Here is a 26376-nt window from a genome sequence, read left to right as displayed (position 1 = left end):
TGAGGTTAGCACAATTTTCCTGTGCCTTTCAACCTCAATATATATATATATATATATATATATATATATATATATATATATATACTAACGCGTTATTTTGTTAAACCATGTCCCATGTTAATCAGCTTCAGATGCATGAAATACCCTGTTATAAAAGCAGAATAATTCCTGCCTTTGCTTCAGTGTGCCATCAGTCTTTGCAGAGTGAGGAGTGTACGCATGTGTGTTGTTGTATTGTTTGCCTCGTGATAGAGCTGATACTTTATTACTTTACAAATACTTTATTTCAAAATTTCAATAGAAAGGGTACAAGAATATTTGCTAATGCTATTGAGGCAATGTTAGGTGAGTCGGAAAACTGATAGCTTGGGGGATACACAGACTAATATGTTAACAATAACCACAGGCAGAGGTGAAAGTGATTCTTGCACTGCTTCTATTGGAATATGAAGCAGCCTGGAATGCAAGGTACTGGGGAATTTAAAGCCTGGTGTGGGTCATCTTGGAACAAGGAAATACATGGGCTGTGTTAGGATAACTACGAGTAAGAACAAGTACATGTATACCAATACTAAGAGCATAATAAAAAAAATTTTATGAATTTAGAAGTACTGGTCAAGTCGTCATATGCAGACATTGTGGGGATATCAGAGACATGGTATCACATCTAATATAAGGGATGTACAGTGTATACAGAAAGGACAGACAGACAGACAGGGAGGGTGGAGGGATTATACACTTAGTTAAGAAGCATATAAGATCTAAGGCATCCAAGTGACATGGGTGGCCAGTGATATGTTGAGGCAGTTTGTTGCGATAAGCACCGGGGGGAAAAAAATGAGTCGGAGTGTGTTATAGGATGACTGTGACGAGTACAACAAAAAACTTTACAGAGAAATAGAGTAGGCGACAAATCAGAATGTCTTATAATGGAGAATATATTAAATTTCCAGATATTGACTAGTACTTGTGATTTGGCCACTCAAACACTAGCAAGACTTTTGTGGATTTATAGGATCACTATTTTCTACAGCAACACGTTAGAGAGGCAACAAGAGAGAGAGAGAGAGAGAGCAGTATTCTTGATCTGATTGTCAGCAGTGATTCTTCATGCATTAAGAATCTGCAGATAACACAAGCACTAGGTGGCAGTGATCACAGTGTATTGATGTGGGATTTACTTAAAGATGCAGTAGTAGTAGTAGAAGCATATGATGTAAGAAAGCAAGCTTATGTAGTATCAGCAAAAAAAAAAAAAAAAAAGCCATTTCACACATCCATTCCCTCTAAAAGTTTGTCCAGTTCCTCCTTGAATGTAACTACCATCAAGGGTAAAGTTGCTGCTATGGATATAGGGTTAGTTGAGTGGGAGAAGACAGAGAGTGGTTATCAATGGACACCACTGTTCCTGGACTAATATTATTAGTGAAGCATATTAAGCATATTTGCTTCAATAAAGGTGACAAACAGTTTTAAATTCTATACAGTGGGACCAACTGATGACGTTGCCAGCAGAATACTCTAAATGAGAAGTATTCAGGGAAATAATCATAGAGGCTTCTAGGCTTTTCATAAAAAATTACAAATACTATTCAAGGCTTAGAACTAAATGGATGTCAAATGATCTAATAAGATACATGGAAGAGAGAAAAATGCATGGGATACATATAAATTATCAGGTGGTACAGAATCATATGGTAGATATAAACTAGTCTGCAATCAAGTCACAAAGGAGGTTAGGTAAGCTAAGGCAAATTATGAGAAATCTTTGGCAAAAGATGTAAAGGAAAACAGCAAATACTTTACTTATGTAAACTCTAGAAAGTAAGGGATGAATTACATTGGTCCATTGATATCGATGTTTTAACTGTTGATGATCCTGCTGACAAACTGAATAGATGTTTTGCATCTGAATTCACATGTAGTCAAGCTCTAATAGGGTGCATGTAATGATTTTGTAATAACTGAGAGGAAAGCAGAAGAGAAATTTCAAAAGTTAAACATAAAAAAGGCACTTGATGTCGATGGGTTCTATTCAGTTATATTAAGGGAGGCAGCAGAGGAGGTAAACAAACCCTTAGCTATAATTCTGAGAGCATCTTTGGATTCAGGGGAGGTCCCTGTGGACTGGAGATGTGCAAATGTATCACCAATTCACAAAGGAAGATAAGTTTGACATGAGTAATTGCAGACCTGTTAAATAACTTCTGTTTCAGGGAAAATAATAGAGTTACTGGTTTAAGACTTGATGCAGGATCACCTAGACAGGAGGGAGTGCAGTTATACTTCAGTCACAGGATGAGTTCATTAAGGGAGAGACCTTGTGTGACCAATTTGATCAGATATCAGTCAGTTTAATTTATTTTCCTTTGTCACTATGACGCAGTGACAAAGGAACTGGATGCAAAAAATAATTTTGAATAACTATCATTAAAAAATATAGTTGTTTTCTATATTTATTAATTATAGTATTATTGATGAAGGTATATATGGCTTTATGTCTAAGTTTGCAGATAATAAAAAGATAGACAGGATAAATAATGACAGTAATGAAGGTATGCTACTGCAACAAGATTGAGAAAAATTAGGCAGATTGGTTGAGAAATGGCAATTGAAGTTTAATATTGACAAAAGCAAGGTACTGCATATGGGTAGCAGTAACCCCAGAATAATGTACCAACTGTGTGATACTACACTCAGGATAGTGGAAAATGAGAAAGACCCAGGAGTAATTGTGCAGTCAGATATGAAGTTTACTAAGCAATACACAGACTGTCAGGCCATCTCGTGGGGTTTAGTCAATGATATATACAGGAATTTTGCTAGCAAGGATATGGAGGTGATTATCCCATGGTATGAGGATGGTCAGGCCACATCTTGAGTACTGTATATGGGTCTGTAGGCCTCATTTTAAACTATGTAGAGCTGCTGGAACAAGCAGAGAGAAGGACAATGAGACTGGTGAGGGTACAAAGGGGTGCTCTTACCAAGAAAGTCTTCAGTTCTACAAATTGCAATATCTAGAGAATAGGCATCTGCGAGGTGATCTGATTGAGGTGTTTAAGGCTTTGAAGTACTTCAGCAAACTCAATGCTGATGGGATTCTTCTGCTTGATCAGACTATGCACATGAGGGACATAAATTCAAATTGAGAAAGAATAGTTGCAAAATGGATGTGCAGAAGTTTTTCTTCAGCCAACAGGTGGTTGATTATTGGAACAAGCATCCATCCATTGTGGAAGTTGATAGTTTGAATAAATTCAAGGAAGAACTGGGCAAACTGTTGGAGGGGATGGATAGTGAATCAGGATTTTTTTTTTTTTTTCCCTTATTGGCCAATGCTTGCTTTCTCGCATCATTTACCACTACTAATACAAACTAATATTCAGAGAGTGCAAATATCAGTAAAATAAATAAAATGAAAAACTACTAATAGATGCATCAACCAAATAGGCAAAACATTTTTCTTAATAAGAAAATAAGAACTTTCTAATTAAGAAAGAACTTTCTTAATTTAATAAGAACTTTTATAATAAGAAAATAAGAACTTTTATAAAATAATAAGAAAATAAGAAAATAATTAAGAAAGAAAATAAGAACTTTCTCCTTAATAAGAACTAATAAAATTAAATTCAAGACAAAACATAAATTTCCAAAATTATATAAAGCAAGACTCAAACAGAATGAAAGAAACCAAGTATGTAGCATTTCAGGACCTCCCCCCAAATATTACTGGATTCAATGATTGATACTATGGCAGTCTCAAAGTATTTCCTACCTGTGTTAACTTTACAAAGTACAGCAAAGACAGCTTTGAAATAATCCACTAAATATCACCTTTTTTGATTAAAACTTAATTGTTGTTGGAATGATTTTTGTCAAAAAGAACCATGACTATTTGTGAGGGAAAAAAAGTAATTAAGTGATTATATAATTTTATTTTTTTCTTCCCAGAAAAATAGTTATTTTTAAAAAGATCATTCCAACATTTCTGCAACTTTTCCGAAGGTTAATTGTTTCAGTATTTCTTATTGTCTACTTGCTCTTCAATTAAAAAATTGCTCTTGCATATTCAAGTACACTAAGTGGACAGAAATCATGGGATAGCTATCTAGAAATGGGTAGGTCACCTTTTGCCAGGATAAGGGCAGCCACACGGCGAGGCATTAAGTCCCACTAGTTCACAAAAGCATTCCACGGGTATTTCCATCCATGTTGCTGCACCCCTGTCCATAATTCCGTCACATTCCTGGGTAGAGGATCCAAAGCTCGAATGGACCTTTCCACAGCATCCCAAAGATGCTCCACAGGGTTCATATCTGGTGTGTGTGTGGGGGGGTGGGAATTCCATGGTGGTAAAATCTGCGGAATGCTCTTAGAACCATGTTCTAGTTGCCATGGCTCTGTGGGGAGGTCCATTGTCCTGTGGGTGCATGATAACCATGAAGGGATGCAGATGGTCTGCAAGGATGGACACATAACCTGGCCCATTCAGAGATGTGTCTAGACTTACCAGAGGTCCTAACGTGTGCCAGTTTAACATGCCCCAGACCATTACCGACTGTTCACCTGCCTGAACAGTTCCTTGTTGATATGACAGGTGCAAAGCTTCGTGCAGTTTCTACCAGATATGCACCCTCCCATCCACTCAAAATAACTGGAAACAGGACTCATCGGACCAGGAGACCTGTCCAATCATCCAAGGTCCAGTGCCAATGTTCTTTTGCCCAGTTGAGACGTAGAGTCACCATGACACAGGACTCTACATCCTGTGTCGTGGTGTTAGCAATGGGACTCTGGTGGGTCAGTGGCTCCCATAACCTATTGCAGCTAATGATCGCCTGATGATCTTGGTGGAAACATTTCTGGCACCTTCCTCGTTGAAATCGGCGGTGATTTGTGCCACTGTTGCTCTCCAGTTTGTTGAAACAATGTGAGACAGATGTCAACGGCCATGCTCATTCACCACTTTCTCTGCCCACAGCACTGTCCACAATGGGATGTTATTCTGGAAATGGCATATTCCCGATACACTCTTGATAACTGTCAAACGGGGATAGTGCAATTTCTGTACCGCTTCCACGATAGTGACCCATGTGTCGGGCACCCACTATCATCTCTCTCTCTCTCTCTCTCTCAAAGTCAGCTAACTCACTACGTTTATCCATACTGACATCAAATTACTGTCTACATGAATGCAGTGATGCAGCGTACCTATATACCTGCCAAGCAGTGGGTTTGTCCACTAGCGAGAGGGATGACAGCGTCGCATTGCCCAGGAACCAGGTATCCCATGAATTCTGTCCTTTCAGTGTATGGCATGCTTGGACACACAAGCATATTTCTTGTAATAATTTAAATCTCTTTTATAATTTTTATAGGTATCTAATTATTGAAAACTTTGTGCCTCCAGAAGAGAAAAATAAAATTTTAGCCCGAGTCCAGTATGATGAAGATGATGACCAGTGGAGATTATTATCTTTATCGCAAGCAAATGGGTAGGTGAATCACATATTGCGATCTAGAAATTTATCATTTCCTTTACAGTTTAATATAAAAAGGTGGCTCATCAGATACAGTTAATCCCCAATTTATATCAAAGATGCACCTTTATGTTATAAATGTGAGATGCCTTCCCATTATCAAATTTTTGTACTTGTCTCCTTAATTAAAGTTGGTCCAGCTATTGATCCAGGGGGCTCATTCTCAGGTCAACAGCTTCTAAAAATGTAATAGTAATAGTAATCATGGCATGTGATGCAAGAAAGCAAGTGTATCAGCTTATGTAGTATCAGCTAAAAAAAAAAAAATTCACACAACCATTCCCTCTAAATGTTTGTCCAGTTATTCCTTAAATTTATTTAACTTATCAACTTCCACGACAGATGAAAGTTTGTTCCAAGCAATTAACCACCTGCTGGCTAAAGGCAAATTTCTGCATATCTATTCTACAGCTGTCTTTCCTCAATTTGAATTTATGCCCCCTTAGGCTCGTAATCTGAACACGTGGAAGAATCCCATTAGAATTCAGTGTGCTCAACCCATTCAAGGCCTTATACACCTCAATCAGATCACATTGCAGGTGCCTAGTCTCCAGCTGCTGCAATTTGCAGAACTTAAGCCTCTCTTGGTAAGAGGATCCCTTCATTCCCCTCACCAATCTTGTTGCACTTCTCTATACACTCTCAAGCAAATCTATATCCTTCCTAAAATGAGGCCTCCAGACCTGTATGCAGTACTCAAGGTGTGGCCTTATACAGAGGGACAATCACCTCCTTTTCCCTGCTAGCAAAATTCCTGTATATCATTGATAAAAACCGTGACCTGCTCTGGCAGCCTGTCTGCATTGCTCAGAAAACTTCATATCTGACTGCACAATTACTCCCAGGTCTTGTTTATTTTCTGCCATCCTAAGTGTAGCACCACACAGTTGGTAAATTCCTCTGGGGTTACTTCTACATTTGCAGTACTTTGCATTTGTCAACATTCAACTTCAATTGCCACTTCTCAGCCCATCTCAAATTTTCTAGATCCTGTTGCAGTAGCACACAGGAGCAGCAGTGCATGGCATATGCTTCTTGATTAGACCAGGGTTTGAGCCCATGCCCACCAAATATGGAGGATGCGGAAAGGTCAGGGAATGACCAAAGCATATCCCCGAGCAATATGGCCTTAGTTGCTAAGGCTCCAAAAAAAAAAAAAAAAAAAAACCAAATAGCAGTAGCACACTGCCATTACTGTCATTAACAACCCTGCCAAACTTTGTATCATCTGCAAACTTCAACACTAAGCTTGATATACCTTCATCAATATCATTGATAAATATACAAAACAACAGTGGACCCAACAACGAACCCTGTGGGACTCTGCTAATAACATTAGTTCATGAAGAGCAGCGCCCATTGATTACCACCCTCTGTCTTCTCCCACTCAACCATCATTTTATCCATTGTAGCAACTTACCCTTAATACCATTCTGCTCCAATTTGTACAGTAGTCTTCCATGCGCAACAGTGTCAAAAGCTTTCCTGAAATCTAAGTATATGATATCAAAATTATTTTTTGCATCCAGTTCCTTTGTAACCACATCATAATATCCAATCAAATTTGTCAGACAAGACTTTCCATTAACAAATCCATGCTGTGTCTGAATTATTGCTGCAGTCTTGTGTAGATGATCCTGCAATGTATCTTTAACCAGTGACTCCATTATTTTACCTAGAACAGAAGTTAAATTAACTGGTCTGTAATTACTCGTGTCACCCTTCGATCTCCCTTTGTGAATTGGGGATACATTTGCACATCTCCAGTCCATGGGGACTTCCTTTGCTGCCTCCTTTAATATAACTGGATAGATCCCATCCACCCCAGGTGCCTTTCTTATGTTTAATTTCAACAATTTCTCCTCCACTTTGCTCTCAGTTATTACAAAATCATTAAGCACCCTGTTACAATTTGATAACCTTCTGGAATTTTATAATCCTTAATAACTCCTCATGTGTGAATGTAGATGCAAAATACTCACTCAGTTTGTCTGCTATCATCAACAGTCGAACCATCGATATCAAGTGGACCCATCTGATTCATCCCCTTCCTTTTAGAGTTTATATAAGTAAAGAAATCCTTGCTGTTTTTCTTGGCATCCTTTGTCAAAAATTTCTCATAATCTGCCTTCGCCTGCCTAACCTCCTTTGTGACTTGATTACAGACTAGCTTATATCTGCCATTGGCTTCTGTGTTGCCTGATAATTTATATGCATCCCATGCATTTTTGTTCTCTGCCACGAGTCTCATTAGTTCATTTGACAACCATTTAGGCCTAATTAACCTAATATTTCTTACTAGGTATGAAATGTTTAGTAGCTTCCACGATTAATTCCTTGAATGCTTTCCACTTAGAATTTTCTGTTGGTAACATTATCAGTTGATTCCACTGTACAGAATTTAAAAACTGTCTGAGACCACTGTAGTCACCTTTAAAGTAAAAAAGTAACGTGCAGCCATTATCAACCCACTGCCGGATGGAAGCCTCCTCAACAATTCATGCTGAGGGAAATGGACCATAATCTGCCACGCTAGTCCAGTGCGGGTTGGCAGATCGACCGTATTCAGTAGTCAGGGGCTTGAACCCCGGTCTACTCAAAGAGCATGTGCTACTGCACTCCCACTCCTGCCCACTCGGCTACGGAGGCCGGCGTAGTCACCTTTACGGAAGCAAAAACCGTTTCCTTTACCCCTGATAGTAATTATATCTTTAAGAAAATCCCTCATCAGTACACTGCACTGTCCAGCGATGTCGACTGGCTTCACTTCCTTGGATTTTATGTTTTTCTTAATTAACAGCATAACCCCTCCTCCCTTCCTGTCCTGTCTATCCTTTCTGTACACATTGTACTCCCCAAATTCCAATTCTGCATTCCTAATATCTGTGTGACACCACGTCTCTGATATCTCAACAATATCCGCCTTTGATGTCTTGACCAAAGCTTCAAATTCATCAAATTTATTTACTATACTTCTAGCATTGGTACACATGCAAGTATACATGCACCTATTCTTATTCTTAGTTACCCTAACACATCCTATATACCCACCTGTTTCACAATGACTGCCATCAGTCCCTGAAACCCCCAGCATCCCTCACTCCAGGCCGCTGCTTATTCTAATAGAAGTAGGGCAAGAATCACCTTCACCTCTGCCTGTGTCTACTTTTAACCTTTTAGTCTGTGAATTCCCCCAAGATAACAGTTTTCCAACCCACCTAACACTGCCTCGATAGCTTCAGCAAATATTCTTGCGCCCTTTCTATTTAAGTGTATTCCATCCCTGTAAAAGCAGTCTCTCATGTTAACACGTGTCCCAAACTAAATGCAAAGCTGATCCAATTAAGTTATGTGAGCTTAGTCACTTAAATACTCGTAAATTCGCCTTAAAAATGCACATGGATATATTATACTATATACGTAAAGATTTATTATATACATACTAGATTAGTCATACCAAATTATTCAAGTGTTAAGAAGTCAAGGATAGAATTCTAAACAGAATTTACTTCTCTTGACAGCAGGAGCCCGGAAAGCAAGTTGCTGGGGATTTCAGTAACTACTGGGAGTCATGAAACAAGTAAATACATGGGCTGTGTTAGAGTAACTAAGAGTAAGGACAGGTGCATGCATACTTGCATGTACACCAATGCTAGGAGTATAGTAAATAAATTTGATGAATTTAAAGTGCTGGTTAAGACATCCAAGGTGGATATTGATGGGATATCAGAGATGTGGTGTCACTCAGAAATAAGAAATGCAGAATTGGAATTGGAGGAGTACAATGTGTACAGAAAGGATAGACAGGATAGGAAGGAAGGAGAGGTTATGCTGTTAGTTAAGAAACACACAAAAATCTAAGGAAGTGCATCCAGTTTACATAGATGGACACTGCAATGTTGAGTCAGTTTGGTGTGACATTAGCTCTGGGAAAGCAAAAATGAGGGTAGGAGTTTGTAAGACTAATGACTCTGATGAGTACAATGAACAATTATACAGAGAAATAGAGTTGTTGTTATTTGGTTTTTAGGAGCATTAGCAACTATTGCTCTGGGGATATGCGGTGGTCATTCCCTGACGTTTCCGCATCCTCCATATTTGGTGGCTCACAGGCTCAAACCCCGGTCTAATCAAGAAGCATGTGCTACATATTTCTGCTCCTGCCCACCTGGCTATGGTGGTGCCGTAGAAGAAATAGAGTGGGCAATTAAATCATGGGGTGTCTTATAATGTAGAATTTTAACTTCCCAGATATAGACTGGAACTTGTGGGTTAGTGACTTGCACACTAGCAAGGCTTTTATGGATTTATTTTGGTGATTGTTTTCTACAGCAGCATGTTAGAGAGGCAACAAGAGGGAGTAACACTCTTGATCTGATTATCAGGAGTGATTATTCATGCATTAAGAATTTGCCAATAAAGGAATCACTAGGTGGCAGTGATCACAGTATACTGATGTGAGATTTACTTTTAAAGGTGTAACTACCATTGGGGGTAAAGGGAAGGATTTTTGCTTTCGTAAAAGTGACTATATTGGTCTCAGAGATTTTTTTTAAGTTCTATACGGTGGGACCAACTGATGATGTTACCAACAGCAATTTCTAAATGGGAAGCATTGAAGGAAGTGATTTTGGAAGCTACTAGGCTCTTTGTTCCAACTAAGAAATATTGTTTTAGGTTTAGGCCGAAATGGATGTCAAAGAAACTAATGAGACTCGTGGCAAGTTCCAGTCAATATCTGGGAAGTTAAAATCCCCCATTATAAGACATTCTGATTTACTAGCCCACTCTATTTCTCTGTACAAGTGTTCATTGTACTCACTCGAGTCATTAGGCCTATAACACACTCCTACTCATATTTTTGCTTTCGCAGTGCTTATATCATACCAAACAAAAAAAAAAAAAAATACATGGGATGCACATAAATTCTCAGGCAACACAGAAGCCTGTCATAGATACAAGCTAGTCTGTAATCAAGTCACAAAGGAGGTTAGGCAAGCAAAGGCAGATTGTGAGATCTCTTTGGCAAAAGATGCAAAGAAAAACAGCAAAGTCTTTGTTACTTATATAAACTCTAAAAGGAAGGGGATGAATCAGGTTGGCCCACTTGATATCAGTTTTTTGACTGTAGATGATCATTCTCAGATAGCTGCCAAACTTAATGAGTATTTTGCATCTACATTCACACATGAGGAGAGGGCCAGATGTTTATCAAACTCTAACAGGGAGTTAAATGATTTTGTAATAACTGAGAGCAAAGTGAAGGAGGAGAAATTGTTGAAGTTAAACATAAGAAAGGCACCGGGAGTAGATGGGATCTATCCAGTTTATTAAAGGAGGTGGCAAAGTAAGTAAGCAAACCCTTAGCCATAATTATGATAGCATCCTTGGACTCAGAAGAAGTCCCAATGGACTGGAGATGTGCAAACGTTTCTCCAATTTCCAAGGGGGGGGAAGAGTTACACGAGTAATTACAGACCTATTAGTTTGACTTCTTTCCAGGGAAAATAATGGTGTCACTGGTTAAAGAAGCACTGCAGTATCATCTAGACAAGACAGTGATAATAATTCAGACACAGCATGGGTTTGTTAAGGGGAAGTCTTGTCTGACCAATTTGATTGGATGCTACAATGAAGTCACAAAGGAACTGGATGCAAAAAATAATTTTGATATCATATATTTGGATTTCAGAAAAGCTTTTGATACTGTTGCACATGGAAGACTACTGTACAAATTGGAGCAGTATGGCATTAAGTACAAGTTGCTACAATGGATAAAAGGATGGTTGAGTGTTGAGTAGAAGATGGTAGAGAGTGGTAATCAGTGGATACTGCTCTACGTGGACTAATGTTATTAGTGGTTCCTCAGGGTTCATTGTTGGGCCCATTGTTTTTGTATATTAATGATATACAAAATAATAATGATATTCCACTACTGATGCTCACACTAGTTCACTATAGCAGCACAAAAGATTACTTAGTCCTCAACAGAGCTTTTGTTCCGTTCCATGTTTGAATCACCTTCAACAGGAATGGCCATCCCTTTCTCAAACTGAAAACTTCAGTCATCCTTTATTGTTGTGATCTGTTTTACTTGAAGTACTGGCTGCATTTACCCTTTGTTGCCTCAGCTCCATCAGATTCTTGTTAGATAAGTGACAATTTACCAAGGTGTAGTGCCACAGTTGTTCCAGGGCCCCCAATGTTGCACTGAATACCTAGGAAATGGAGTTACTGTTGATCAAGGAGGGTCCCACAACCATATTTTTGTGGCTTCTATTTGGAGACTTGGGAAGTCCATTACCCCGCACGCGCACACACACACACACACACACCCACCCCCCATTCATCCTAGCCCAAGTGACTTACTAGCATGATGCCACAGTGTGTCTATGGTAATAATTGTTTGTCAATATATTAAACAATATTATGTCGGGGGCAACTTTTAAGTCATCTGGCCTCTGAGAAAAAGATTTTTCCTCAGATATCATATAATATTTAGTTACAACTCTTAATCTGTACAGCTAATTACACTATTACCTCAGTACAAACACAGTGGATATAATGTATTTAAATAGCAAAACTACTTGTCCTCACTGTGGACAGTGGGAACACAAACAGTATACCTCACTGAGACCTCAGCGGGCAAACAGTTTTCGAAGTGTCCTCAGTGCTAACACATCAGCAGCTTCCATATATATTAGTTTATAATTCCAAATCTTCTGGAAAAATTACCAAGGGTGCTACAATCCTAATGGAAGGAAGGAAAGACTGTGATGTTCCTGTTAACCAGGTTACAGATGAAAACACCGAATAGGAGCTGAGAAATTATCAACTCCTTAAATACACCCCAGGGGGTGCTGTGATCAAAATGAGAACTAAGTAATTTAGTGATAATCCTAACCGCCAAGCCTTAGGTGAATAAAGCCAATAGTAAGCAAGATATAACCCTTCAAAGTCAGCTTAAAAATCAGCCCAAAAAGGGAAAATTTCGAAAATGTCTCCTGTGCACACCACACCATATATTAAGCTATTTATTCTCATTAGGCATCCATATAAAATATTTCCAAACATTTATTGATATCAATCCATTTGCTAAAACTAAGCAGATGGTGCTAAAACTAATATGGCTGTACAGCAATCAATTCCCTTAAAAATTACCACATGGCAGTCATTTTGGCGCCAAAACACTAGGAAGACAAGATGGCCATTTCAAAAACAGAAAATGTAAGGATATAGCCAACAACAACAAATAAAAATGGCTGGCTATTGGTGTCACACAAACTTTCCAACACAACAATCAGTCACCCAAAAGTCCAAAACGAAATTCTAAATTCCTGTCCACCCCTTAATTAGGAAAAAACAAAGACAGAACTAAAATATTCAAGCTGACAGTTAAAGCAAACTATAATAACAGGCAATCATTAAGTCATTGGCAGCCAAAGCCAGCATAGAAAAACAGTCATTTTAGAAATTTAGTTATTTCATTACTATTCTCCAACTGTCAGCCTCCAAAATAAACTCTATTCACTCACCCAACCTTTATATTCAACAGGGACACATTTTTGAACTAGGGGGTGGGCAAAAGATGCAGAAAACCATTTAAATCCAGGAGAGACATAAATCACGACATAACACACTCAAGGCAAGTCCACTAGTTAGTTCTAGCTTTGGTCAGGGGATATTCATGTGTTGTTGAGGCGGATCCCAGGGTTCCCCCATCAGCCGCCGTTGTACATCTTATGTAGAAGCTTATGCCAAAACCGGTCATTTTTATGTAGTGTGTTGGATGTGTAAGTGTAGTGAAATGGTGTGTTATGTTTTTGGCCGGTACCTGGCTCTTAGCAGATGGGAAATAGAAACACCTGGTCAACCCCAGGGGCTCACATCTGGTGAGTATGGGCTTGGCACACCCAGGGTCCTCAGCTGGATATCATCATTCTTCTCTTTTTTGATGATTCCATTCTGCCCCCCCCCCCCCCTCTCTCTCTCTCTCTCTCTCAGGGTAACTCAGGATTTTTTTTTTTTTTTTTTTTGGCTTGTGCAGCATAAGCCTCAGGCTTCCTTGCACCATATGGCTGATAATAATAATAAACCACACCACGTCCCCCCCATCCCCGCCACTTGGAGGTGGCCAGAATCTACTATCACCTGCTGGACTAACCCAGAGCAAAAAACTCAAGAGCCCAAATTAATTTGAAATGAAAAGGCTACAGAAGGAGAAGTTTGGGAGCTGGAGAGGTAGGAAAGAATAGAAGAGAGGAGAATCAAACAGAGGAACCCTCCAATAGTTAGAATGTAGAAGAAATAAAGCAAGGCTAGAGGAGATAGAGCTGGAGAAGTGGACTGAGTTCTCATGCTATGGGAAATAATCCCATGGAGGATCCCGTCGTAGAAGCTAGGATCAGCAAGATTTCTTGAAATATAATTGTCTAATCTCTTTTAGACTTTACTCCAGGCACTTTCTCAGAGAAACAAGTTTTTATTTATTCATTTATTTTTATTTATTTTTTCACCCCAATCACGCTATAAACAGGTTCCACATCTTCAGAAGGACACCAAGAATTTACACTATGGCTTTGGTCAGACAGAATCCCTCCTTAACAAACCCATGCTGTGATTTCCATAATTCCATTCCTGTTAAGATAATCTTGCAATACTTCTTTACCACTGACTTCATTATTTTCCCTGGAACAAGTTGACAGGAGGTACGTTTACACACCTCCAGTCTATAGGAAACTCTCCTGCATCCAAGGATTCTCTCATAATTATAGCCAGGGATGTTCTTACCTCTTTTGCTGCTTCTTTTAATATAACTTGAGAGACCTATGGGCAGACCCATAAGCCCCATCTCATCAGCCCCAGATGCCTTATTTATTTTTTGATTCGGCAATTTCTCTTCCACTTTATTCCCAGTTATAACAAAATAATTTATCTCTCTGTTATAACTTGGTGTACTTCAGGTATTCCCATCCCTAAAACCTTCTTCATGCATGTACGAGGGGGTATCAAAATTTCATACCCCTACCTAGAAATAATAGCCCTAGAAAGGTGAAACTTTTCTAGGGCTATTATTTCTAATCCTTTTCTATATACTCTCCTTTTCTATATACTCTCCATGTATAGTAACACATTTCTCCCATCTATGGATCAGTTGTTTAATGTTGCAGTAGCACAAATCCAACATTAGCAAGAACATTGCATTCTACATTTCTTCTCTTGGAACTTCGTGCGGAGACCTTAGATATGTGCAGATGGTTATGGAAAATGCTGTGGGCAGACCCATAAGCCCCAGATGCCTTATTTATTTTTTGATTCAGCAATTTCTCTTCCACTTTATTCCCAGTTATAACAAAATAATTTCTCTCTGTTATAACTTGGTGTACTTCAGGTATTCCCATCCCTAAAACCTTCTTCATGCATGTACGAGGGGCGGGTATCAAAATTTCATACCCTTATCTAGAAATAATAGCCCTAGAAAGGTGAAACTTCACGGGAACTTTAATCCTTTTCTATGTACTCTCCATGTATAGTAACACATTTCTCCCATCTATGGATCAGTTGTTTAATGCCTAGATCCACGCTTTTTGCCTGAAACCACAATTCCACTTCATTGATGACTTCCTAAGAGGAATCAAAGTGGCATCCATGCAATGGTTGCTTCATTTCTCAAAACAAGAAGTCTGACAGTGCTATGTCAGGAGAATAGGGTGGGTGCTGCAGTAGCACAAATCCAACATTGGCAAGAACATTGCATTCTACATTTCTTCTCTTGGAACTTCATGCGGAGACCTTAGATATGTGCAGATGGTCATGGAAAATGCTGTGGGCAGACCCATAACTAATTCCCACTGCATTTGCAATGAAATGAATTGTCACATGTCTGTCACTCAGCACCAGCTGTTCAGCCTTTGCAACTTTGCAAATGAATTGTCACATGTCTGTCACTCAGCACCAGCTGTTCAGCCTTTGCAACGATCTCACTGTCTGTGGATGTTGATGGCCTTCCTTCTCTTGGCTCATCAAAGTGCAGTCATACACTGTATGACCACACTGGAACTCCCGTTTCCACTTTTTTAGAGTGTCATAGGATGGACAATTCTGCCCACACAGAGCTTTCATTCTCTGTAAATTTCCTGAGCTTTCTTGCCCTGCAAATGCAGAAACTTGATCACTGCTCGATACTTCACTTTGTCAACCATAGCATCCTTGCCCAGAAGCCGGGCTGCTCCACGTCTGGTGTACAATTACCTATGAGAATGAAATTTCACATGTTAGTTATTGAATATCTGGACAACTTACATTAAAAATGGAATCTTCCTACTAATGTTTTATCTAGGTCAGGTTATGAACTTTTTGATACTCCCTTGTATGTAAATGCAAAATATATACAGGAATTCCCCGACTTACGTAAGAGTTGCATTCTGCGGAACACTGCATAAGTCGGATTTTACGTAAGTCGGGGAATTTCCCCCATGCTTGTGAAGCACTCATAACTGTGCTCGCTGAATTGATTGAATCAAAAAAGAAATGTTCGACAATCATGTAATTAGGATTATTTATTGTATTTATTCAATTTTTTATCTCATGCACAAGAAAAATTACAAAAGGGTGCAATTTCAAAATTATAAAATTAAAAGAAAAGAGAGGAGACAGGCATAACTTCAGTAAGTTTTACCTCTTGAGCATCTTTGCCAGAATCGATGTCTTCAGCTAATAAGTATGCCGCTGTGGAGATTTAGAAGGGGTCAGCCGCTCAACCGTCCAAAGGAATATATTTGCAATATGTTCCTTTGGAATACTGGACAGTGGCCTTTTTCTTTTTGTCGTAGATTTGTTTGTAGCAAGCAAGCATATCGTTCGCCCCTCTGTTAACTTTTAAGAATCGTTCACTGTCAGGACCCATCTGCTCAAACCTCACCATTGTCGATGCAATTTCCCGAAATGCCATCTCTCTGGTGGTGATGAAGCATCTCGGCTGCTCATTTGGTTCATCTTGAGCTTCATCAGCATTTCCTTCTTTCACTATCGCTGCCTGCAATCAATGTTATTCGTTAGATAATTCCTTCTCTTCTTCCTCTATTAACTCCTCCACATCTTTGGCATCAACTTCCAACTGAAGTAGCTCTGCAACCTTTACAATCTTATCTGTAACCTCGTCATATGATTCATCTTTTTCAAATCCTTCGTAGCCTTTTATGTGCTGTGGGCATATTTTCTTCCATGCACCATTTAAACAACCTTTAGTAATTCCCCCCCCCCCCAGGCCTTATTAATGTTTAAGATGCCGTGGTAAATATTGTAAAATTTCCAAGTCTCTCAATGTAAAATTTTTCTCATCATCTACTGCAGACAATGCTTGAACAAATGTTGTTCATAAATAGTATGCTTTTAAATTCGAAATAACACCCTGATCCACAGGTTGGATGAGTGAAGTCATGTTTGACAGTAGAAATATGACTCTCATGTTCAAATTGAAATCATCTAGATGCATATGATATCCCGGAACATTATCTAATAGAAGCAAAATTGTGAAAGTAAAATCGTTGTCTTTACAATATTTTTCAATCTAGGGAATGAAGCAGCATTTAAACCAATCCTCAAAGAGAGATATTGTTATCCATGCTCTCTGGTTCGATCAGAAATGCACGGGTAGGGTGACTTTATTGATGCCCTTAAATGCACAAGGATTTTCAGAATGGTACACAAGCAGTGGTTTTAATCTGTAATCTCCCGCTGCATTAGCCCCAAGCAAGAGTGTGGCCCTATCTTTTGACGCCTTGAAACCTGGCATTGTATTTTCCTCTTTGGCAATGTATGTTCGATCCGGAATTTTTTTCCAATACAGAGCTGACTTGCCTGCTGTACAACCCATTATAGTTGGTCTCCGGAATGTTGGAGAACTGTGTGATGAATTACAGTACACAGTTTTCTCAGTTGCCTGGAGAACATAATTTACCAGAGTGTGTTATCCAGGCTGTGAACAATTCTATTCTTCCTACACCGTGGCCACAGTATGGAAAGGCCCTTTTCTTTTCTGGCATTGACAGTGCACCATGTCATAGTGAACAACCTGTAATGTCTTGGTTTGAAGACACAGAGTTGCAAAAAGTTTTGCTGTCCTGCCCATGACCCATTGAATACCTTTAGGATGAAGTGGAACATAGCTGAATTGACAACTATGTTGAAGGAAGACTGGGCAAAAATATCACTTACTTTTATCAAAAATTAGTTCAGAGTCTATCACAAGGATGTAGTATGTGATTAAGGCCAGAGATGGGCCTCCACATTAAATATCAATAAAAGGTTCTTTGTAACTTCTAGGAGTCCAGTTACTTGGAAATTAATTTAATTTATTTGCTTGGAAATTGATCAATTGCTATATTTTAGCATACAAAAATATCAATCTGATGTGTGGTTTCTGGATTCAGACTACACAGCGTGCACCGAATGCAAGGGATTTTCTGATGCAGGCATAAAGTGGAGGCCCCATGTGTCTTGGTCATCAGCTTTAACACCAAAATGTTTTCTTTTAAAAATCTTCAATTCTTGTCTCTCATTTCATAGTATAAAATTATGCATGTGTAGCTGAAGTAATCGGGATTGTTGACACAATGTTAAAAGTTACATTAATAATAACAACACATTAGTGATAAATTAACAATAAAAACATCCGTGGCACTTCTTTCATTACTAGAAAATACAGTTCATGGTATATTGTGTCAATTGTTATATGCCATTTTTTTAAATATCAACATTTAGGAAAAAAGTTTTTGATAATCTATTCAGATAGGTTTAAAACTGTGCTTATACTTTTTTTTTTTTTTTTTTTTTTTTCATGAAATATTGGCATTAACTTGATATCTATTTACTTCATGTACCAGTAGTTTTTATATAGTATACTTAATATCTTTTAGCAATCAGCAGTTAAGCAAGTGGCCGGTATCAGCTAATGGGAGTAGACGTCCAGTTTCAGAATATGCCAAAATGGTATCCAATATGAGTTCCAATCCAAGATATAAAGTAAGTAGATTTTCAACATTTGTGAGCCTTTCTAATTATTTTTTTCTTCGTATGGTGATCTCAAACACAGGTTTATCAAGACTAATGGTATTTTATTACCATAGATATTAGGTAGATATTAGCAAAATAATGCAAGGAAGCAAATTTATACAGCATTAGCCAAAAATAAAAGAAAAGAAAAACAAAAAAAACTGCCTACTTTGTTTGTCCAATAATAATTTGCCTAATCCTTCCCTAACTCTTTGCCAGTCTCGCATTACCTGACAACCCTTCAAAAATATATTTTGTGCATTATCTGGAAGTCTGAATCTGAATTTTTTTTCTGCCTTCCTAAATACAGTCAAACTTTTATTTGAAATGTTTTGGAAGTTAAAAATTGTTTACTTGGAATTAAAAATGCAAAGAATATGTCAGATCCCACAGGACTGCTTCCTGTTTTTGCATTTCACTTAAACTGGCTAGTTCCACTTTCAACATCTCATGAACATCATGTTCTTTATACATGTATTTTTAGATTGGTGGATTAGCAGATGCTAAGAAAGCATCTGCTAATCCACCAATTAAAGAAAGCAGTTCCTCTTTGTTTTATGTTTAATTGTTGTACAAAATGTGTTTTTTGTCTCTCTCTCTCTCTCTCTCTCTCTCTCTCTCTCTGTTATTATTATTATCATCTCTTTCTTTTCCTTATTTTTATTTTTTTTTTTTTTTCATCCTGTGATGGGGACTGGTACGAGGTAGGCTTACAATACCGGGATCCCTTTCATTTTTTTTCTGTATTGAAATACCGGTATTGATACAGAAAATACCGGTTTTTCGGTACTAATTTTAAAAAAATAATTGTTTATAATTTAATCACATAAAGGTTATAAAATTACCTTTATGTGATTATGACTTCGTTATCTCTACTAGCAAATGTTCGATAAATCATCGATAGGACACCATGCAACATTGCAACCTGTCCACAATTCTTGGACAACTTCATGTCTGACCGTATCGTAACTCCCAAGTCCCATTCCTCCACTACTGACTTTAGTCAACTCCACCAAGTGTATAAATTATTTTGGAGTTTCTGTTCTCCAGGTGTAAGACCTTGCATTTTGGTGAATTAAAGCATAGCTGCCACTTTTCTGACCATCCGGAAGTTTATCTAAGTCACTCTGAAGAAGCTCTGCTTGGCGGCGATCATTAACTACTCTACTGATCTTAACATCATCTGCAAGTTTAGACCTCACGCCCTCCATCCCTTCATAGATGTCATTTAAGATGATCAAAAACAACAGTGGTCCCAATACTGATCCTTGGGGAACCCCACTTCTTACATTAACCCAATCTGAGGAATTCTGAATAACCCTCTGCCTGGTGCCCTCAAGCCATCGTGCTATCCATCTAAGGATTTTCCCTATGATTTCAGCCTGCTCCAGCGTATAAAGTAACTACTCATGTGGGACTGAGTCAAATGCTTTGCTGAAATCCAAACAAACAATGTTGAAATTATTCCCTAAATCCAGCTCACGAGTGACCTGTCAAAATGGCTAACCAGATTTGTTAAACATGATTTTCCCTTTACAAAACCATGCTGTGTATCCTACGGAATTCCATTTCCATCTAAATGATCCTGAATTCCACCCTTGATTATTGCCTCCATGATTTTCCCTACTACTGAAGTTAGACTGGTCGGTCGGTAATTTCCCGTTACACTCCTAGAACCACCTTTTTTATACCATTCCGTTGGATTGGTGTAAGTGTTCCAATTTACACCAATCCAACGGAATCTCTCCTGAGACCAGTGATGCTCTCATAACTAGCCTTAATGGTTCAATGCACTCACTTGCCGCCTCCTTTAAGATTATAGGGTATATATACCATCAACCACAGGAGCCTTACTTGCCTGTAGGCGTGAAAGTTCTCATTAAATAATCATTTGAAATTTCAACATCATTAATTACATTTTTTCCACTTCACTTCCATAATATCTCATTGACACAAAGGGGTTTTTTACATAAATATCGATGCAAAGTAACTGTTAAGTTCATCTGCAACTTCAGCTATGTTATCTAATACTATCACTTCCATTGCATAAGGGTCCAATCTGATTTGTCCTTCTTTGCATTTATATATGTGAAGAATTCCTTAACTGCACTCTTTGCTCTCTTCTTTATTCCTTATCCCTTATCCCCACTCTTTGTTCTCTCCCAGACTCAGTAAAGATACTATAGTGAAAATTATAATACTTCGCTTAATAAAACATCTTTCTCCTTCAGAAAATGATGAACATAATTCAACCATGGAAGACCAACATGGAACAGAATATCAGTGTTCCACAAATTCTTTCCAAAATATGAAATTGTCCAACTCCAATGAGATTTTAAAAGATCAACTTAAGTCGGAAATCAATTAAATACTTTTAACTATTTTTGCTAAAAAAAGTTCAAAGCCTAGAAAGTATGGGCTGAGATCTATGATTATCTCAGTACCGAAATAGAATCCTAAAGGGCATTTTCTGCTGCTAATCAAATATTGTATGTACCAAAATTAGATCCATTTTAAACGATCATACTATTGATTGCTTATGTTTCTTAAGAGCTCACTTTATTCGGACAGGTAGTGTGGATGTTTAAACATAACTAAACTTTGCAGTAACAATATGTATTTTTTTGTTTTTAGAATAACTGTATTTTAATGATTTTTTTTCAGAATATTTATTATTGCAATAAAAGTTTATTTAAAACATGAATTCAAGTAATTACAGTATTTGTTTTTTTTTTTCCTTACTTTATTACACCTAATTGTCATCAAAATTTATTGAGAAAAACGTTTGTTTTTGGAATACCGGTATCCCGGTTTCATAAATTAAAAATACCGAAATACCGGTATTAAGATTTTGACTGGTATTGTAAGCCCTAGTACGAGGTGTGTGGAGTGGTTGGTTTTGTCCGGTTACTATTATTTATTGTAGGATAATGGCTTTCTGGATTTCCTTGTGAGTGTTTTCTGGGAGACCTATTGCTGCTAAATTCTTATGTGGACTCTTTGGCATCATGCTGGTAGTTGACACAGTGATCGGCATAGTCTTTACTTGTTCCATATGGCACATCTCTTTGACTTCCTGAGGTCTGTTTTATTCCTAGCCTTTTCCTCGTAGGATTTCTGTAGGTTGCTAGTGTGGGATTATCTTGTCTGTTCTTATGGCATGGTCTTAGTACAACTTGTGGGTAGGGGTCTCTAGTATGGCCTGAGGTTCATACTTGTAATGCTGTATACTTTAGCATTAGAGGAATATGATGCAATAAAGCAAGCTTATACACAAAAAAAAAAAAAAAAAAACCCTTATTTCACCCAACCATTCATTCCAAACATTTGTCCACTTCTTCCTTGAATTTATTTAAGCTATCAACTTCCACAACGTCAGATGGAAGTTTGTTCCAGCAATCAACTATCTGTTGGCTAAAGGCAAATTTCTGCACATCTATTCAACAACTGTCTTTCCTCAATTTCAGTTTATGCCCCCTCAGGTTTGTAATCTCAGCAAGAGGAAGAATCAAATCACCTAGCAGGTGCCAGTCTCCAAACATTGCAATTTGCAGAACTTAAGCCTTCCTTGATAAGGCCACTGTTCCCCTCACCAGTCTTGTTGTCCTTCTCTGTACCAATTCTAGCAACTCTACATCTTTAAAATGAGGCTTCCAGACCTGTACGCAGTACTCAAGGTGTGGCCTGCCATTGCCTTATACAAGGGGATAATCACTTCCTTATGTCTGCTAGCAAAATTCCTGTATATCATTGACAAGACACCATGACCTACTCTGGAAGTCTGACTGCACTGCTCAGAAAACTTCATATCTGACTGCACAATTACCCCCAGGTCTCTTTCATTCCCCCATTATAGCCTTAGACACTAATGCACCTAGGCGCCTCCGTAGCCAGGTGGGAAGGAGCAGCAGTGCGTAGCACACGCTTCTTGATTAGACCGTGGTTCGAGCCCGTCACCACCAAATACGGAGGATGCGGAAAGGTCAGGGAATGACCACCGCATATCCCCGGAGCAATATGGCCTTAGTTGCTAATGCTCCTAAAAACCAAAACAACAACAACTAATGCACCATAAAATCCTTAAACAACCAAACAATTTTCATTCTCCACTTCCCTGAGTGTAACACCATACAGTTGCTACATTTCTCTTGGGTTGCTTCTACCCATATGCAGTACTTTGCATTTGTCAATGTTAAACTTCAGTTGCCATTTCTCATCCCATCTGCCCAACTTTTCTAGATCCTGTTGCAGTAACATACTTTCATTAACAACCTTGCCAACCTTTGTATCATCTGCAAACTTCGACATTAAGTTTGATATACCTTCATCATTATCATTGATAAATGATATTGATCTTTCTTTGATCAAGTGGTATTTCTTTTCTAGCTTGTGGCGACTTGGTTGTGCCTATGAGTGTACTATGTCTGGGTTATCACCCTGCATCCTGCGGTGATATGCTGGATTGTTTCTAGGGTTGGCATCGCTGATATTGTGTTGTCTGTCACTCTAGGGTCCTTTACAACATATTTTCTCTAGTTCCTGTTGTTGATTACCTGGCCGTGGATGCCAAACACAAATACTTCTGTCTCAGGGAAGAGCCTACCATGGGTTACCCCTATGTTAGAAGCCTCTTTGCCTATATAGTCTTGATGGAGGTCATCATAGTACCTGTCACATATCTATGCCATTGTGAATAATAAATAAATACTAAAGTGAGTGTATAACCATAACTGTGGGCATTGAGGGGGAATTCGTTTTTCCAAATTTTTTTGAGACCTTTCAAATTTTTTTGAAAAATCATAAAAGTGATAACTTTGTACATAAACACATTTATTAATTTATTTTTGCTTAGTTCCCAATATTACGAAATTATTTCAAAAATCAGATCAGAATTTTTTTTTTAAATTTGCAAAATAAGCTGAAAAAAATCATAATTTTGTAAAAAAAAAATTAATATATAAATATAAAAATTAAAACTTAATATGTAATATCTTCCTGTTTCCATGTCTGAAGAAAGCTCTGATAGACAAACTTTTTGCATCCAATGCAACGATGCTCAAGAGCCACAATGGAAGCACTTGATACAAAGGTTGGCATGGATGTTAATGACAGTAATGGCGGTGTGCTGCTGCAACAGGATCTAGAAAAGTTGGGCAGATGGGCTGAGAAATGGCAACTGAAATGTAACACTGACAAATTCAAAGTACTGCATATGGGTAAAAGGAAACCCAGAGAAACATACCAACTGTGTGGTACTACACTTAGAGTGGTTGAAAAAGACCTAGGAGTAATTGTGCAGTCAGATATGAAGTTTTCTAAGCAATGCAGACATGCTGTCAGAGCAGGTCATCGGGTATTGTCAATGATATACAGGAATTTTGCTAGTAGGGAAGAAGAAGGTCATTATCCCTTTGTATAAGGCAATGGTCACACCATGGCTTGAGTACTGCATACAGGTCCGGAGGCCTCATTTTAGGAAGGATGTAGAGTTGCTTGAGCATGTACAGAGAAGAGCAACAAGGTTGGTGAGGGGAATTAAGGGGATCTTCTTACCAAGAAAGGCTTAAGTTGCAAATTGCAGCAGCTGGAGACTAGGCACCTGCGGGGGTGATCTGATTGAGGTGTATAAGACCTTGAATGGGTTGAGCATCTGAATTCTGATGGGATTCTTCTGCTTGCTCAGATTATGAACCTGGGGGGGGGGGGGCATAAATTCAAATTGAGGAAAGACTTGTAGAATAGATGTGTGGAAATTTACCTTTAGCCGGTGCGTAGTTGATTGCTGGAACAAACTTCCATCTGTCGTTGTGGAAGTTGATAGCTTAAATAAATTCAAGGAGAACTTGACAAACTTTTAGAGGGAATGGATGTGTGGTTTTTTTTTTTTTTTTTTCTCTTTTTTGTCTGATTCTACATAAGCTCATATGCTTGCTTTCTTGCATCACATGCCTCTACTATTACTACTTTGCAGTCTTTCGAAAAATGGCTTGCAAGAAGCATTTAATGCATGGGTACAATGGTGACGAAAGTGTGTAAAGTTCAAGGGAGAGTATTTCGAGAAGGAAAAATCCATGGAAGATTCAGATGATGACAATTAAGATAAGATCTTGCATAAATCTGTGAATTAAATTATCCTGTGCAGCAGGGCAGATCTACTGCACTGCTGCCCCAGAAGCTGAGAAAAGGAACTTGGGGAAACCAGCTTGCAAACCTCAAGGAACCCCAACATCTTGAAGTTCCCACAGACATCCCATTTATAATGATTGTACTTGATCTTTTCTAACACATGCTTCATATTTCCATAGTCTTGTTTAATATAAACAGAGGGTGCAACAGAAAAAGTGAAGCAACACAGCTTTGAAAATTTTACTTGAAATGTCTACGATTACCAATAATACCAATTTCGTTATAAAGAACAATTAAATAAAAACAGTGGCACAAGATTCAGAAACAGTGTAAAAATGCATAAGTGAAATGATTACCACAAAACTATACCTCTAATTTTGATCTGCAACTACCACAACTTGACTACCTTTAAGCATTCCAAAATAAGCTTCATTGCACTGAAAAACTTTGTGCTACCAACTATGTTATGCTTCATCTGTTTCACATATATATAATATCCACTGGAGAACAAGTAACATAAGAGAATAAGTCCAAAGATAACTTGCACCTTCATTTGGTGTCATAACAAACTAAAAATAAATAAATAGACTTGTACAAATTCTACAGACTTATACACAGCTATAACTGTTCCAATTAAATAATGAGACTGACACTACTACAAAAAAAAAAAAAAAAAAAAAAAAAGAATAACACTAACGGCAAAGTAAGATTATATATTTTTGAAGTAATCACCTCTGATGTGTACACACTGTTTACATCTTTTACGGCACCTCCGTAGCCAGGTGGGCAGGAGCAGCAGTGCGTTGCACATGCTTCTTGATTAGACCGGGGTTCGAGCCCGTGATCCCACCAAATAGAGAGGATGCGGAAAGGTCAGGGAATGACCACCGCATATCCCTGGAGCAATATGGCCTTAGTTGCTAATGCTCCTAAAAACAAATAACAACATACTTCTTTTATATAAGTTTTGAAAACACTTCTGGAACTCCTCTTCTGGTACCGCTTTCAGCTAGTCAGTCACTGCAGCCTGGATGTCCTCTATCGTCCCATATTGTGTTCCTTTCATGGCTGTTTTGATTTGGGGAATGAAAAGTAATCTGCGAGAGCCAAATTCTGGAGAGTATATGTGGAGTGTTCGATGACTGGAATCAATTTCTTTTGCCAAAAATTGCTTGATGAATTCCTGGCCAACCGAACAGAAATCAGTCGGGGATCATCCTCTAACGACTTGCATTCTTTATGAAAACAAGAAAACCATTCAACACAACTTGCAATATCCCAATTTGCAATAAAATTTGATAACTGCTCTTTGCTTCATTTTCAGTTTTCTGACAACATGCACAAAACTACTATTACTCTTTCCATCATGAACTGCTGACCAGACAAGTTTCAACTTTCACTCATTGGAAAGAGCACACTCTAGTGGATCTAATCATATACTTTTTTTGGCCTCTTATGTTAATACTAAATGCAGAGCTCATGCAGTCTCGTTTATTTAATTGGCACACTATGTATATGTATTGGTATGCACTTATATAATAAATATAAATGTTGCAAAAGCATAAAACCTTCAATTTCCCAAAAAATATTGACAGAGAAAATCCTCAGTGACACTTGTATTCACCACACAAAATACATATAAGGAACAGTTAAA

At 38.2% G+C, this 26376-nt stretch overlaps 1 protein-coding gene across 5 annotated transcripts in view; it reads left to right on the top strand.

Annotated features, from left to right (window-relative positions):
• The window catches only part of LOC150086120 (kinesin-like protein KIF3B), a 297164-nt gene that overhangs the window by 244151 nt on the left and 26637 nt on the right, over positions 1–26376 (top strand). For all 5 annotated transcript variants that reach the window (XR_016546957.1, XM_090373729.1, XM_090373728.1 and 2 more), the window contains 2 exons: positions 5382–5498; positions 18461–18566. Coding sequence is in view for 4 of the 5 variants with exons in the window: in XM_090373729.1 (XP_090229855.1) it covers positions 5382–5498; positions 18461–18566 (223 nt within the window). In the remaining variant the exon portion in view is untranslated. The remainder of the gene's footprint in view (positions 1–5381; positions 5499–18460; positions 18567–26376) is intronic.

This window comes from Mastigoproctus giganteus, chromosome 5 (genome assembly GCF_048544385.1).
Source record: "Mastigoproctus giganteus isolate SK-2022 chromosome 5, ASM4854438v1, whole genome shotgun sequence".
NCBI lineage: Eukaryota > Metazoa > Arthropoda > Arachnida > Uropygi > Thelyphonidae > Mastigoproctus > Mastigoproctus giganteus.
The sequence above is the reverse complement of the archived record's forward strand: the minus strand, read 5'-3'. Positions and strand labels throughout refer to the sequence as shown.